Below are 14,777 nucleotides of genomic sequence, written 5' to 3'. Positions count from 1 at the left end.
CCCCTGGTAAATAACGGAAAAGAATGCAAAAGGCAAATCCCAAATATTCGAGAATAGGGAAGGTAGAATGCAGCCGATGATAAATCCAAAATGCGCTTCTCCTGGAATTATCGCATGGAATTGTAAAGCATGTGGGTATAGATAGTAGCGGTAGTTTGTCAAAAAAGAAATTATACAGTTCGAGAACCGCTATTAGTTTGTACGTGTCGCTTGGATTGAGCCGACCATAGGCTGGGGCGGTGGCGCGTACATGCGTTGCCGTTTTGGGAGATTTGGATTCTCAGCCCCGTTGCTTATCTCGGAGATATGCCGTCGTGGATGGGGTCGAGCTTGACCCGGCCCTGCAGCACCCATCGGCACCGCTGGAGGTGCTGGATATTGCACTCCGTTCTGATCAATGGCATAGGCGGCTGGGGCGGGGTTTGCTGGAACATACTGGCCTTGAACCTGTGGAAGGTTGGCAGGAACTGCGGCCATGGGTTGGAATTGATTTGGGGATTGCCAAGCAGTCATAGCGGCCGCAGGAGACTGGCTAGGAGAGCTATCATCCTTGACAGTAACCGATTGTGCGGCAGAGCTCTGGCCAGGGATCGTTGCCGGCGTTGTGGGCTGGGTTCCCTCAATTCCCTGCGAAGCAGTCTTCAAGTGAACCAGGTGTTTCTCTAACATATCCAAGAGGCTTTTTCGGGTGAAAGGCTTTGGAAGAACATCGTCCATTCCTATTAAGTGTCAGCATTGCATTTACAACCGCACATATGACCGAAGCTGCTTACCATGCTGGAAGTAGAGTTGGATATCATCACTGCGAATATTGGAAGTCATAGCGATGATCGGTGTCCGGTCAAATTGACGAACGAGATGGCATGCAGAAACGCCATCCAGGTTAGGCATTATGATATCCATTAGGATTAGGTCATACTTCGAGCCGTCTTGAACCTTGTTCACGGCTTCTAACCCATCAAGCTGCGAACACGTTAATGAGGATGATCCATCGTGGCAATGAAACAACATACCGCGGTGTCTATTTCGCAAGAGAAAGAATATAGGAACTTTCCACCGATTTGGCGACATGTTGCATCGTCCTCAACAAGTAGAATTCGTGGGCTCCGCATCCAACCTGGGTCAACATGATTGCTCTTTTTCCTATTTTCAGGAAATTGTCGTCGATCGTCCATCTCCTGTTTGGGGGGAACGCTGTAGGGAACATTATTGACATGATCGCCATACATCGGGTCTATTCCATTAGTTGTGCCAACTGGATAGACAACAGGCTCCATCTCGCCATTCATTTTTGGGTATACAAGAGCAGGGTTGGCCGGCACAGCAGGGCCTGGAGGCGCGACTCGCTGTCGGGGTGCAGTTTCCATGGTAGGGGTGGAAACTACACCAGCTTTGGGCGGCTCAGCTATGGGTTCGACACCACCAAGATTGAATTGTATTTCAGCGTTCATGTCGCTCAACAACTTCGACGCCTGTTGCAATGGAGTGGAAACCCCATCGTCCATGGGCGCCACTTGGGCGGGGCTCATGTTGGCGCCAGCTTGGGCCGGGAACGGTGCGGCTTTGCCGTCGCGCTTTTGACGAGCATCGATAGAAACGAGGTAGTTTACTAGCTGATGTATAACGTTTTCGTGGTTGACGACTGTCTTTTGAACCCTCAAAACCTCCTGCAGCATCAGCTGGTGGTCAACGGACATCTGTGCGAAGCGATCGGAGATGTGTTGAATCTGCTGTTGTTGCGCAACGATCTGTTGATTTAAAAGGTCAATCTGTTGGGTGGGAACGGAGTCGTCGTGAGCCTGTGCCTGCTTCCGTGGCGCCGGTGCTTTTCGTCGAATGTTATCGAGGGACTCCTTGCTATTTGCTCTAAACTCGGGGTGCTTGAATTCCCAAGCCTGGATCATGTCCGTTAGGAACTGTAAATACTGCCAGCTGTAACTCGGGGGAACCCACATTTTGTCCATATGGCGACTGTCCATTCTCCTCATTATTTTGCCGTACTTTATGGAAGTCGTATTTGTTAAGCTGCCGCACGAAACTGGCAAAATTGCTGTGTTTGAAATGTTTCGGAAGAATTGTCTTGGTGAATTTCTCGCACTGTAGTATGGTCAGCGGGTGATGATCATGCAGTCAAGTCCGGCGATCGGGGATGCGGTTACCTCTAGGACCACGAAACTATCGCCCTCGTCACCCCACCGCACGATTTCTGCGTACGATGGATCCTCCAGCATCCTTGTACGACAGCATTAGCGAAAAATGAGCCGGATAAAAAAAGAAGAAGAAGCATTGCGCTCAAGAGAAAACAGCAAACATCGGGCTGCAGCGAGGGAAGTTGGCGGGAAGAGGGGACGAAGGCCCGCGGCCAGGGGAAAAATATTGGACTAAATTCCGAAAAAGAAAAAGAAAAGGAGATGGCTCACTTGTAGAGTTTGCGAACCTATACATTTTATTAGCAACTCGTAACACAGCAATTATCTGAAGAAGCCGTATCTCCAAAAAAAAACAACTATCAAGACTCAATACTCACAAAATCGCTGGAGTTGCCCGACGGGGCGGTGCTGGTGGTGGTCTGGCCACTGTCCATCATGGGCTAGATGGGTCGCGACCGATCGAACGAGGAACAGACTTCAGCACTGTGCAGAACGTCGAAGGACGCTCGTGAAGGATCAAGATAAATTCTTTAAACTCCCGTCCAAATCGTAGAAGGAAAACCGGAGTAAAAAGAACGAAAGGTAAAGATGGAGAAGAAGAAGAAAAAAGACGCACTCGCGAAGACGGTCGCAAGAGGGCAGAAGAAGAAGAGGAGTCGGTTGTAGTAGTTTGGTGGGACGGGCGGGCGCAACGAACAGTCAGAGGGCGTTGAATAATCTTGCATATTAATAGAAAGCCATTTTCTTGTGTTCACCAGCCACAACCGTTGGGTTTTCTTCCCTTTTTTTTTTTTAGGTGGTATTTTCCCTCCCTGAATTCTTCCTGAGACCCTGTCTTTATTATTATTACTATTCCTGTCAATTCTTCGAGCCTCCTTCGAGGGGATCGAATGACAGATTCTCGAAGAATCCAATAGTCAAATGCTACCTCGGCCACCTTATTACTACTGCAGTACCACTTGGCTCCTAACGGTCTGTCACCTGATGTCCAGATGAAAAGAGTATTTAAATTCTCACTGCAGGGAATCAGAGACAAATAGTCAATGCGTCTGCAGCAAAAGGTGCATTAGAACCTTGAACATGGAGGGGAGACATGGAGGGGCGCAAGACCAGCCCTCTGATCCACAGCCCTGATTCGATGCCCGGGCTTTTTTCTTCCGCGGACCTCTATCAGCGGTGGTTCGCTTTCATTACTATTAACTGTTGTCTACACACCTATCTACACCATGCGATTAAGAAGCACCCTCTGAACCACAGAAATCAGGAGATGGGGCAGGGTCACGAGCAGTGATGCTCCTTTCCCATCCAGGTATATCCGGGAGTCGGTCTACATTAGCTTTGCCCATCAGTGCCGATCTCTGCTATATCTCCCGTAGCCATCTCGAAATGCAGACAATGACCTCATAGGATGCCCAAGTTGCAACCAAAGCGTTGTCACTTAATTTGCTGGAGCCGCGATTGTCGCTCAGCCATTGGGGATAGGACGAGGTTTAATTCGACTGTAGTTGTGTGATGCCAACTTTTAAAAGCACTTTGCCCTCCACAGTCCCCAAACAGGTGAAGGGAAGGTCCCTTCCTGTCTCCTCTCACCCGACAATATCCGCTCTCATTTCGGAAAACTGCTTGACCTTCACTTCACTCCGATGATCACCAAATTTTAGAGAATAGAAGCAGAACCAACCACCTTTGCTGGTGCTCATGAGTATTCCTGAGCAGTATCTGAGCAATTCCGCCGGCACGCCTTGGACACACGTTTGCTGAAGTGGCGGCGACTACCCACTAGATCCACGCACAACTCACTGAAAGCAAAACGTGTCTCTCCATATAAACTCTATCTTTCTATACTGTTGTTTTAAACATACAGGTATTGAGCGACAATGGACTACACAGTGTGGTAGTATGTAGAAAACGTTGGGGTCGATGGTTGCCCTGGATAATTAGCAAAAAAAAAAAAATAATGTAAGTTAGTTATGACGTGAGTAGCTTACTCAGGTTATCCCAAGCTCCCAGCGACAGCTCCCATCCTGCCAAACCTCACCCCAACACTTGACAGCTCTCAGGAACGGTACCTGAAACCATTCCCACAACTTTAAGCACTGTATCGCAGATCTCCCTTTTTATCGGTTAGCCACCAGAAAACAACCATGTTCGCCGCTCGCCGCCTTACTACCAGCGTTCCCCGCGCCCTCAGCCAAAGGGCTTTGTTCCACAGCACTGCACCGGCATTCGTCCAAAAGGGAGACTCCATCCCAGACCTCGATGTCCTAGTTGAAAACTCCCCAGGGAACAAGGTTAACCTCGCCAAGGAGCTCAAGGGCAAGGGTGTCATTGTCGGCGTTCCCGCTGCTTTCAGTGCGTTTTTCCCCCTTGCTATGAGATCTAAATATTGCTTAAGAAGAGCAATGAGAATGAATTTGAGATTCTAATTCTGCTTCCATAGGCCCTGCTTGTTCTAGCACACATGTCCCTGGCTACATCAGCCATCCCAAGCTCAAGGATGCTGGCCAGGTCTTCGTGGTTGCCGTCAACGACCCATTCGTGTAAGCTCTTTAGCCATGTCCAATCAAACTTACCGAGATACCTAACAATGATTGCAGAACCAAGGCTTGGGGTACCTCCCTTGATCCCCAGGGCAAGAGCGGCGTAAGATACATCCCTTGCTCAAGTTTGTTTTACATCTCCTAATGTCTACACAGATTCGCTTCTTGGGTGATCCCACCGGAAAGTTCTCAGAGGCTCTCGATGTCACATTCGACAGTGCCTCGATCTTCGGTAACCAGCGCAGCAAGCGCTATGCGCTTCTTGTTGAGAATGGCAAGGTCAAGGAGGCCTTTGTTGAGCCTGACAACGCGGGCGTCAATGGTATTATCCAACACTGCACGTATTCCTGCATCACGCTAACGAGTGAATAGTTTCTACGGCCGAGAACGTCCTAGGATAAGCAAGAATCATCTCTGTACAGTTAGATGTTAATATAACAAAGAATTGTACAAGCATCTATGGTTAGATGTTCGGCGCAATATTACGTCACTCGTATCCAACGACGTACAATATATAGTGTATAGTTTCTGGAATATCAAGAGTAAATATACATGAATCAACCGTCCAACGCCTAATTGCAATCTTTCAAAGGACATGGGAAAACCCCGGGTATATCAACCCGGGTCCCGCATTTGTGGCAGGCCTGCCTGTATGGAAACAATAATTTTAAGAAGATCCTCCCTGCTGCTGAACCCACTGCTCAGGTGTGTAGCATTTAGGTGTCCAAGCATGGATAGCGGCAATCTCCGCCTTCAAGGCCGAGTTCACCAACCGATGACGTGCAAGCATGGTCTTTTTCTCGAATTGCGGCGAAACGATAACGGCTTGGAACGCTTGTCCACAGCCTCCTATACTCCAGAAACTCCTAGTCAGCGCAACTCTCTAACACGTAGAACATATCCAAGGTGATAAAAAGGCGGGTTTGGTTATATAGGCGGAGAAATCAAAGACGTTTAAAAAATAAAAATAAAAAAAAATAAAGATGAGCTATGACGCACCAGACAAATCCTCAATCTCAACATGCTGCGCCTGCAACTGGTCTACCAATTTTCCCCTGAGCAAGTCCGGAGTAACAACTCCCTGAGCAGTATCGGCCATGGCTGCGTTAGCGGCTGCGAGAGTGCGCGCGGAAATCGAAAACGACGCTTTCGGGGCGACGGGAGACCGCAAGAGGTATCGGCAGCTTCTGCTCAGCAAGGTCGTTGTGCGGGCGTACATTAAGCTCTAAATTTAGATCCGCCCGTAGTATCGGTTCGGAGGAGGCGTGGGAAAACGCTTTTTCTTTTTCGTTCGTTCTGGTTCAGGACGTAGGAATCTTTTTCTAGTTTTTGATGGAGGGATTGCGGAGTAAACTAACTGTCGGGACTTATCGCGGAGTGTGAAATCAGGATTGGTCATCACGATCACGTGGCTCGATTACTTTGCGGCTGCTCCTTTTCGTCCAACGGACTTGAAGTGGACTTATCCACCGAGTATGAGAATGGAAGAAGCTTAGAATGTGTGGGATACTACTCCAAGATATACCTAAACCGACGTTTCTTATCGAGGTTTTCGGCTCAAGCCTTGAGATGTTATAGTTGTCTGCCAAAATGCATGATGGACCGCCGAATCCTACGAGAAGATGAGATATGGGCAGCACCTCAGACTGGTAGACACACTATCTGTCTTGCCGATAAACTTCGAAGATTATGGGCGCCATAAGAGTCTAGAGCTTTGCTACGCATTTGATGAATAGGGTTATAGTTCCGGTAAGCCACGTGGGAGGATGCAGTCCCGAAGGTTGAATGTTAATGGCGACAACAAACCGTGGTAGAATGACTCTATGGCTTTCATTGGCAGCAATGGTCACAGTTAACTACAGTTGGCATTGTCCCACAAATCATGCATTCCTCTCACTCCACCCCCGATCGAATACGGTAAGGGATCTTTGTGCTAGTTGCGGTCAGCTAACGGCTCACTGAACGTTGATCTATGAACTTACCCGAAGGGACCACATCCAGGGCCTTTATAGATATATTCAGTGGTTGGTTGAGCATATACATCGCCGCACCCGCAACATCATCTGATTCAAGAGGACTATGTGTCGATTCTGGTATCAGTACTGCAGCTATAAAGGTTCATCAGATGGAAAGTTAAACTCACGTATATCCCTCAATGAAACTGTCATACATCTCCTTATCATGTCCCACACGAAGAGAGTGAAAATTTGTCGCCACGACTCCAGGGCGCAGGGCAAGGACTCGAATGTTGGTCCCAGTAAGTTCGTTGCGCAGAGCATTCGTGAAGGCCTCCTGAGCAGCTTTATTCGAATGGTACACTGCTTCACCGGGGAACGGAGGAACTTCTAGCCCAGTAACGGATGTCACATTGAGAATTGTACCCTCCTTTCGACTCATCATGGACGAGTTGAGGACAGCATATGTCACGAACATGAGTCCGTTAATGTTTGTGCTGTTCATGGTCACAATGTCAGAGACTTTGAGGTCCGGGAATGCGGCCGGCGCACCTAGGGCGAGTCCAGCCTATTATTTTCATTTAGCACCGACTTCAGTTTGGATATGGAAGACCTGTATAGTATAGACGATCACTCACATTATTTATCAAGATATCGATGGTGCCAATCTCTTTCGCCGTCTCATTGACGGCATTCTCAACAGCTTCATAGCTTTGCAAGTCGATGGCCTTGAATATTACCTTCGTGCTTGGATGCTCCTTCTGGAGATCCGCTGTGATTCCTTGCAGTTTATCCTAGCTGATAATTAGATCTCGCTCGTTGGTTGACACAAATACCAGCGTGGCTCACCTTTGACCGCGCAAATAAGGCAACGTTCGCCCCCTCAGCAGTGACTCTCCGGGCGAGTGTTTCGCCAATGCCCATGGAAGCTCCAGTCTTCAGCCGGCGTTAGTAAATACAGCTTTGTGGATACTGTAGGAAAAGAGCACCTTACAATAAGGACGTTCTTGGCCTTCAACGCCATTTCTGATAGATTAAGTTTTTTATTCTTAACGTTCTTGTAGATATTGAATCAATCAAGATATAACTGCAGAGAAACTCAAAGCGAGAAGCCAAGCTATATATCAACTAGTTAACTAGATGTTATCGCAATTAGTAATGTCGATGATATTGGGCCCGCCATTCATGACGTCAAATCAACTTCACGGAGATAGCGCCGAGGAGGAATCTCGGCACGAATTTCATTTTCTTCTGTGACTGGCTGGATCAGAATGTCAGTGGGACTCACCGAGTCATTGCCCATATCGATTTCCAAGCAGCTTCAACAGTCGGTCACCCTTTTGGGAAAATCCAGGCTGATGCGGCGTACTTCGTTTTTAGTCCTTACTGTTTGCTAATCGGAGGCTTGCTGGCGAGTCACGAACCACCTGCAGTTATTTCAAAGTGCACCCCGACTTGAAAACGTTATTGAAATATGACCTACGGGAGTTATGTCGGCCATGGCCCGTGTAACTCTGAGAGGTTTGGAATCCATAATGCTACGGCTCTGCGGGAATGCTGTGACTGTTCGCCATTGTAAACAACAATATCTAGAGCTAGAGGCCTTATCACTGTAACCCTTCCGTCGATATATCTAGCTACCTCTTCCACTCTTGAGCTACCGGTTGTCACAAATCTGCAATGATATGTTGAGGGTACTAGAGTGCCGCAAAGTGTCCAGATTGACGTCTAGATCAGTCATCCGGCACTTTTACCAAATGGAATAGCAGAGTTACCTTTGTAGAACACCATATTACCTGTTTTTTCCACCTCCCATTTTGGCGTGAAATCGAGGTCCCAATAGAACGAACCGTATCCGAAGGGAACTTTGACATAATTGGCTGGGTTCCTTGTAAATGCGGTGAAATTCTCATGTCGGACATTCTCATAGTAACGGATCATAGGCGGCATGATGCAACCGGTGGAGTAATACAATGAAGCAGTTGTGAGGATAGCCTGGCTCCAGGACCGCTGCTTCTAGTTCTCTGGGTGCCCGGCTTCATTATATTTCTCGCAGGCCCACATTAAAATGCCTATTGGATTATCATGCAAGGCAATCCCGATAGTATGAGGCTACAGATAGCAGACCATGAGTATGGGCTTTAGCTTAGAAAGGTTATACTGATTCACATGAAACACTCACCCTCGTCCGCACCTCCACAGCGTACCCCATATGGTTCTCCAGATAATCGTCTGCTTTTGCGGCCAAGGCCTGCTCTTGTTTTCGGGGTTGGACGGGGTCGGACAGAGGACCCCAGACTCTGCTAAATTCATAGAACGATCCTGGCCATCCTTGTACGCGAAGTAAGGGGATAGAATCGGGTTTCTCCGTGCGTGCATGCAGGAAATGTATCCTCACATCTTCGATTGTGCAGAGATAATGCGGGTATTCGTTGATCTGCTTCTATACAGTATACCAATAAAAGTCATTTTCCATGCGTCTAATAGGTCCTTTGCCCAGGTATAGGATGGCCCTGAATGGACTGTTAATCACAATACGCTAGATAACCCAAGGTTCGTCGATGGAAGCTCAACATGCTGGGTACCTGCACCAGGCACTATTTCACGCTCCGGGAGTCTAGCATCATTTAGTTTGCGCTTTAGTCGTTCTACTTCCTGAGGAAGGATATCAATTTTGAATTCCTGTATATCGGAGGTCGCCATTCTGGTAAGCCTATTTCCGTCGTCTGAAGATGACCAAGTATCTAGGGTGAAGATATGATTAACAAAGAATATATACCATGGATATTGAAAGCATACTCGGGATATCAGACGGATAAATGACCTCGAGTCCGTCGTCATACTTCCACCATGGTCACTAAGGTCGCTGATTGGTTTGTTCTCCGATAGTGGCTGGCTTTCAGCCTCAGGCATCAACTGTGGCTCCAGCTTCCGGCGTCAAATCGAATGAATCTCAAGTTCTGGAACAAGTCGCGGGATTCAATACCAACCCTCACCATATTTCAACCATACTTTAATCATTTATGAGCCGTATTGCAACGCGTTTGTTCTCCGCCATGTCTGCGTCTTTGCCACCAAGCTCATCCCCGTTTACACGGGCGGTGGTAAGCTCCATGAGGAAGATGTAAGTTCCCCGCGGCTTCATTCGGAGACCGATTCTGGAGCTTCGATTCATTGTTTATGCCAGGAATTTGCTGACCCTTAAAGCTACCCAGAATCGCTAGCAGACAAGAGTTTCGATAACACAGGCTGTGAGTTAGTCATATTCTCATTACAACCCTGCAGCCAGCTAACGTCGGTCAAGTACTCCTCGAAGCTCCCTTCAACCATGGGCGAAGGCAAAAGAACTCGGTCCTTTTAGCCATTGACCTGACCAAAGCCGTGGCCGATGAGGCCATCGCTCGCAAAGACTCGGTCGTAGTAGCCTACCGTGCGCAACCCCCAAGCAACAACATCTTATATCGTACAAGTTAAGCTCACCAATACCTTACAACCAGATCCCATTATCTTCCGCGGCCTGAAATCCCTCACATTTAACGACCCGCAACAACAATCCCTCCTTCGTCTCGCCTCGGAGGGCATAAGTGTCTATTCCCCACACACAGCCGTCGACGCAACCCCCGGTGGAATGGGCGACTGGCTGTGCGACATTGTCACCGGCGCAATCACCCCATCGCCCTCGAAATCCGCATTGGAAGTCCCAAATTCGTCCTCCAAACTCTACTCAGCTCCTACATACCCACAGCCTGGCTCCGTCTCATCTTCAACCTCCACAATCCCCCACATACGAAACACAATCCATCCCTCCCCCGCCCCGGTCCCTGAAGGCCTAGACGACGCCGGGATGGGGCGCCTCGTCACATTCAACGACCCCCAACCCCTGACCACTGTTATCGACAACATTGCCAGCTGTGTAGGCTACCCCGGTGGTATTCCCATCGCCATCCCGCAATCCGCCTCTGTTGACAGTATCAAAATCCGCACCGTCGGCGTCTGCCCCGGCTCGGGGTCGAGCATATTGATGAAGGGCGTGAAACAGATCCCCGATCTCCTGTTCACGGGCGAGATGAGTCACCATGAGACATTGTTTGCAATTGAGAGTGGATCGGTGGTCGTTGCGCTTGCGCATTCGAATACGGAGAGGGGCTATTTGAGGGCTGTTATGAAGGATAAACTTGGGGCAGCTCTGAGGGAGGAGTGGGAGGGGCTGAGGAGTGAGGAGGGGAAGACCGCTGAGTCGAGTCTGAAGGAGGTATATGAGGACAGCGGTGTTGAAGTTTACGTTAGTGAGAAGGATCGCGATCCGTTTGGGATCATGGTGAAACGGGCATAGAATTGTTCCTGTAAACTAAATACATGTATGTCTGGCTTCTTGAAGGAGCCTAATATATAAAGTCCGCTGTGCTTGCGGTATCGACAGCAGTACCTGGGTATCTCATCGGTAATCAATGAGCAGTCTTACAAACTCTTGTCAGACGGATTTTCCGCGTTATAATACTGTATATAACGTCGTATGCTATAGTCTAAAGGTATTTCATCAATTCGGCGCCCACAATAGGACCAACAAGTAAAAACAAAAGAGACATGTAGATCAACTCAACAATACACGGATCTCCCCCGTCGTACGCGGGAATAACCTCCTCAAGCTCCTCTCCTGTTCCTCCCCTTCATCACTCTCCTCGTCCTCATTGTCCTCCTTGACTGCACCAGTAGCCTCGCCAACATTCCTTCCCTCATCGGCGCCGATAATCATCCCTTCTACAAATTCGAAGTCCCGGCAGAAAGCCTCAACTGCTTCCTCTGTGACACTCTTAACAAACGATGCGCTCTGTATGCGTTTCAGATTATCGGTGGCGTCCATGAGTGCGGAGGGGAGGAAGTCGTCCAGTTGTTGACTGGTTGCTATGAGCGCTTCCGGCTGGAATTCTGGAACAGTCGCAATCGCTGTAATGTCTTGTTCTTTTGTACCTGACGCTGGGCGATCGGAGAACGGTTGGAGGGCTGTTAGGAGGACCTGGAGGCCGGAGGCGTCGAGGAGGTAGCGATGCTGGATCTCAAGGAGATCGACGCGAAGCGTAGAGATGGCGGATGAAAGTGGAGGGAGATGTGTTGCAGCTGCGAAGGGATAGGGGGATATGGAAGAACGGGTGGTGATGTGAATGTTTGTTAGGTAAATTGCGCGAGCCGTAGAGTTGGGGAGTTCTTCTGCACAAGACTTTGCGATATTGAAGAATGGATCGAGGGCTGCGTATAGGACTGGCGTGAACTTGTTCTCTTTGTTTTCGGGTGTGCTATTAGGATCTTCTATTCCGAGGGATGCTTCATGGGTTTTCATCAACGATGTTAGGACCTCTAGCGAGTCCTGAAGGAACTGTGGTGCCGATAGATCTTCTGGGGCTGTCAGGGCCGCCTGGTCTGTTGAAATGTTGCCGATTTCGTCGCGCATTATTGTTTCAAAATGGCCCAAGGTAAATTTTTCGAGAGCTTGGAGCAGCTCCGCCAGGTTGGAATTTGGGCCCATGAGCTTGGAAAAGGTAGTCTGGTAGAAAGAGAGCAGATTGATAACCTTGTAACAAGTGACCGGGTCATCATGCCCTTGGATAACCAGTTCAACCCGCTGGCGTAGTGAACGCGCGACACCAACGAGGTCGCGGCTTACAAGATCACTCAGAGCTTTCTGTCCGTCAAACGTAATTTCCTCATCTTCGTCAATTCGGGCCCATGGCTCGCTGCTTAGACCTGCCTGAATTCCCCTTGCCAGCTCATCCCCTTCAGCAACAAACAGAGCTTCTAAAGCTTCCCGTTCTGAAACCGTGGTGGAGTGCACCCAAGCGAGCATATCCCCGATATACCTCAACGGATCATGGGCCGAGAATTCGATAGGTTTCACGGCGTTATCGCGCCCGGAGACTGCATCGGTCAGGGCATAATGGAAGGCATCCGACAGAACGTAGTCTCTGGCCTCTGCAAAGAAGTCCAAGCAACTGTGGAACAAGCTTGGTCGCTCAGCAAGTACCCGCAGTGCCCGTCGGATTGTGCTGCCGATTCGAGGATCCTCGAGATTCAGTGACTTGAATTCTTTTTGGATCCACCGGTAGAGTTTCTGATAGGCAGAGTTCAGGCTCCGAGAGCTTTTCTCCATGAGCTCGAGGCCAAGTCTCTCGTTTTCCGCACCCAGTAGAGCTTCACAGTCGCGGTGTACTTGCTTCACCCGGGCGAGGACATCGAAAAATTCGTCATTTATTGGCTCCTCCACTGATGTCAGTATCAGGAGCTCGTCTTCTGAGACTATGAAATGCTTCGTGAATGCATCTAACAGACGTTGTTTCGTTTCAGCTTCTTGCTTCTGGCTCATCAGAGCAGAAGCTTCCTCTAAAACCGGGGCGGTATCCTGCCTGGCTAGCACAATGTGCCTTCGCATTTCATTGCATGTTTCCTTCAGATTCGATATGACTTCCCCTATGCGCTTTAATTGCTACAGAACTGTCAGCATGCAATTCACTCAGCGTTGTAGCCTCGCGTCGTCTGGCGAAAGTGGCCGCTCACATCCGCGACATTACCAAAGTCCCTCACGACCTCTGCGTTGCAGTCTACTACTTCTTTCTGTACATCGAGGCGCAATTGCCTCCGTACCTCCGCTGTATTATGAACCCCTCGCAGGCTAAGAGTCTCGAGTGCATCGCGTATATCCGAATCTGCGTACGACACAGAGAGTACACTTGTCAATCGGTTCGATAAGGCGTTGGAGCGCTGTTGTTGAAGCGGAGGGGAAAGTGGCGACGACGAAACCGGCGAGGACGTCCGAGGCGATAGACCCGAGGGGCCTCCAGAGGGTGGAAAATAGCTACCGGTAGCCATGGGAAGCTGACATTCGGTTTGTAGATTTGTAGGACGGACTTGCCAGCGGACGATCGTGAGGAGGCGGAGGCGGAGAGAGAAAGATTGCGGCGGATCAACAGCAGGTGCCCGGCCACCTCATCAAAGAACCAATTCGTCCACAGACTGGCCAACTGCTCAATTTGCGACTGTCACCTTCAATTTATCAAGCTCATCTTACTTTGGCCGTTATATACGATAATCGTCTTCTGTTCCTCCTCATGGACAGTCCACTTGCTTCCCCAACCAAGGCACGTCAAGCCGCCATTCAAGCCAAAGACTGGGCATATGTGAATTCTTGGTTAAACCGCCACTACGCGCCGAATCCAATTCCCAAGTTCGAGCGAAATGAAGATACTCTACGGACATTGCTAGCGTTGGCTGCGGCCAACGAAGCAGCAGACGAGGAGGCAGCGATGCTCCACCATGCTCGCGAGCAGACAATCGAGGGGTTCAAGGCTCGAGAAAAAATAGAGGAAATGCAGAAGGTGGAAATTCTCGATGAATTGGAACACTGCCTAGATGAAACTGGAGCTGGCAACCTCGAAGACCTTGCAGAAACTGTTGCCGTCTTGGGCACTCTGGGAACGAAAACAAATGACGTCGGCCAGTCTATAATCGAACTTACGAAGGAAGAGTTTGAAGCGCAAGAGCAAATGAGAAGGGTCCAAAGCTTACATGGATATCTTGAAAGGGAACTTATTACTCTGGGGGAACAACTTGATGAACTCAAGTCGGACCCTGCGTTCGAGACGCCCACCAATCTTCCAGCGCTTACATCTGAATGGAGTCGGAGTACTAAGTTGCTTAATTCCAAGATCAATGAGTACCAGGATAGAACCGCAGCTTTGGAGCGGAATAGCAACAAAGGAGCCACCCTTGAGAAAGTCATGTTGGAAGAGGAAAAGGTCAGCCGGATGATAGAGTCGATCGAAAGTCTCGAAATCAAGATCAAAATGTTTCACGATCTTCCTAAGGATAAATCTGGCGCACGAGCCAAGTATCAGGACCTAGAAAGGGAGCTGAACCAACTCACTCAGGAGCGCGACTCTATGTTCGAAAACCTGGTGGACCGATGATCAAACTGCTACGAGTGGAAAATGCACAATTATGGACAATCAATTGATAGTTTCAAAAGTATGACATTAGGCCTAATGTACGGCAGAGACTACCTAAGGTATGGTATCGTCAAAGTCATTAACACATTCATGAATCGAAAACTGATAATCATAGCAACACCCAACAGGTGATCACGC

The 14,777-nt window shown here is 49.0% G+C and overlaps 7 protein-coding genes across 7 annotated transcripts; 3 read left to right on the top strand and 4 right to left on the bottom strand.

Moving 5' to 3' along the window:
* Nucleotides 1-192: 192 nt before the first annotated feature.
* skn7 (putative stress response transcription factor SrrA/Skn7) lies at nt 193-2,587 on the bottom strand (the record flags this gene model as incomplete). Its single annotated transcript, XM_041703857.1, has 7 exons — nt 193-719; nt 774-963; nt 1,014-1,895; nt 1,954-2,097; nt 2,160-2,232; nt 2,421-2,437; nt 2,528-2,587. The coding sequence occupies 7 exons, from the start codon at nt 2,585-2,587 to the stop codon at nt 193-195; spliced, it is 1,893 nt and encodes a 630-aa protein (XP_041556500.1).
* A 1,707-nt stretch (nt 2,588-4,294) lies between these two features.
* Nucleotides 4,295-5,091, top strand: APUU_40749A (peroxiredoxin family protein; the record flags this gene model as incomplete). Its single annotated transcript, XM_041703856.1, has 5 exons — nt 4,295-4,502; nt 4,591-4,690; nt 4,748-4,793; nt 4,847-5,012; nt 5,063-5,091. The coding sequence occupies 5 exons, from the start codon at nt 4,295-4,297 to the stop codon at nt 5,089-5,091; spliced, it is 549 nt and encodes a 182-aa protein (XP_041556499.1).
* A 266-nt stretch (nt 5,092-5,357) lies between these two features.
* Nucleotides 5,358-5,909, bottom strand: APUU_40748S (BolA family protein; the record flags this gene model as incomplete). Its single annotated transcript, XM_041703855.1, has 2 exons — nt 5,358-5,539; nt 5,690-5,909. The coding sequence occupies 2 exons, from the start codon at nt 5,907-5,909 to the stop codon at nt 5,358-5,360; spliced, it is 402 nt and encodes a 133-aa protein (XP_041556498.1).
* A 661-nt stretch (nt 5,910-6,570) lies between these two features.
* On the bottom strand, nt 6,571-7,669 carry APUU_40747S (SDR family oxidoreductase; the record flags this gene model as incomplete). The annotated part of the gene is made up of 6 exons (XM_041703854.1): nt 6,571-6,623; nt 6,673-6,767; nt 6,834-7,213; nt 7,284-7,439; nt 7,495-7,581; nt 7,640-7,669. The coding sequence occupies 6 exons, from the start codon at nt 7,667-7,669 to the stop codon at nt 6,571-6,573; spliced, it is 801 nt and encodes a 266-aa protein (XP_041556497.1).
* Nucleotides 7,670-9,668: 1,999 nt separating this feature from the next.
* On the top strand, nt 9,669-10,978 carry APUU_40746A (Nif3-like dinuclear metal center hexameric protein; the record flags this gene model as incomplete). The annotated part of the gene is made up of 4 exons (XM_041703853.1): nt 9,669-9,769; nt 9,853-9,896; nt 9,950-10,075; nt 10,143-10,978. The coding sequence occupies 4 exons, from the start codon at nt 9,669-9,671 to the stop codon at nt 10,976-10,978; spliced, it is 1,107 nt and encodes a 368-aa protein (XP_041556496.1).
* A 258-nt stretch (nt 10,979-11,236) lies between these two features.
* cog6 (Golgi transport complex subunit COG6) lies at nt 11,237-13,503 on the bottom strand (the record flags this gene model as incomplete). Its single annotated transcript, XM_041703851.1, has 2 exons — nt 11,237-13,120; nt 13,192-13,503. 2 exons carry the CDS (start codon nt 13,501-13,503, stop codon nt 11,237-11,239), a joined length of 2,196 nt encoding a protein of 731 aa, XP_041556495.1.
* A 239-nt stretch (nt 13,504-13,742) lies between these two features.
* Nucleotides 13,743-14,600, top strand: APUU_40743A (uncharacterized protein; the record flags this gene model as incomplete). The annotated part of the gene is made up of 1 exon (XM_041703850.1): nt 13,743-14,600. One exon carries the CDS (start codon nt 13,743-13,745, stop codon nt 14,598-14,600), a length of 858 nt encoding a protein of 285 aa, XP_041556494.1.
* Nucleotides 14,601-14,777: the final 177 nt, after the last annotated feature.

This window comes from Aspergillus puulaauensis, chromosome 4, assembly GCF_016861865.1.
Source record: "Aspergillus puulaauensis MK2 DNA, chromosome 4, nearly complete sequence".
Taxonomy (NCBI): domain Eukaryota; kingdom Fungi; phylum Ascomycota; class Eurotiomycetes; order Eurotiales; family Aspergillaceae; genus Aspergillus; species Aspergillus puulaauensis.
The sequence above is the reverse complement of the archived record's forward strand: the minus strand, read 5'-3'. Positions and strand labels throughout refer to the sequence as shown.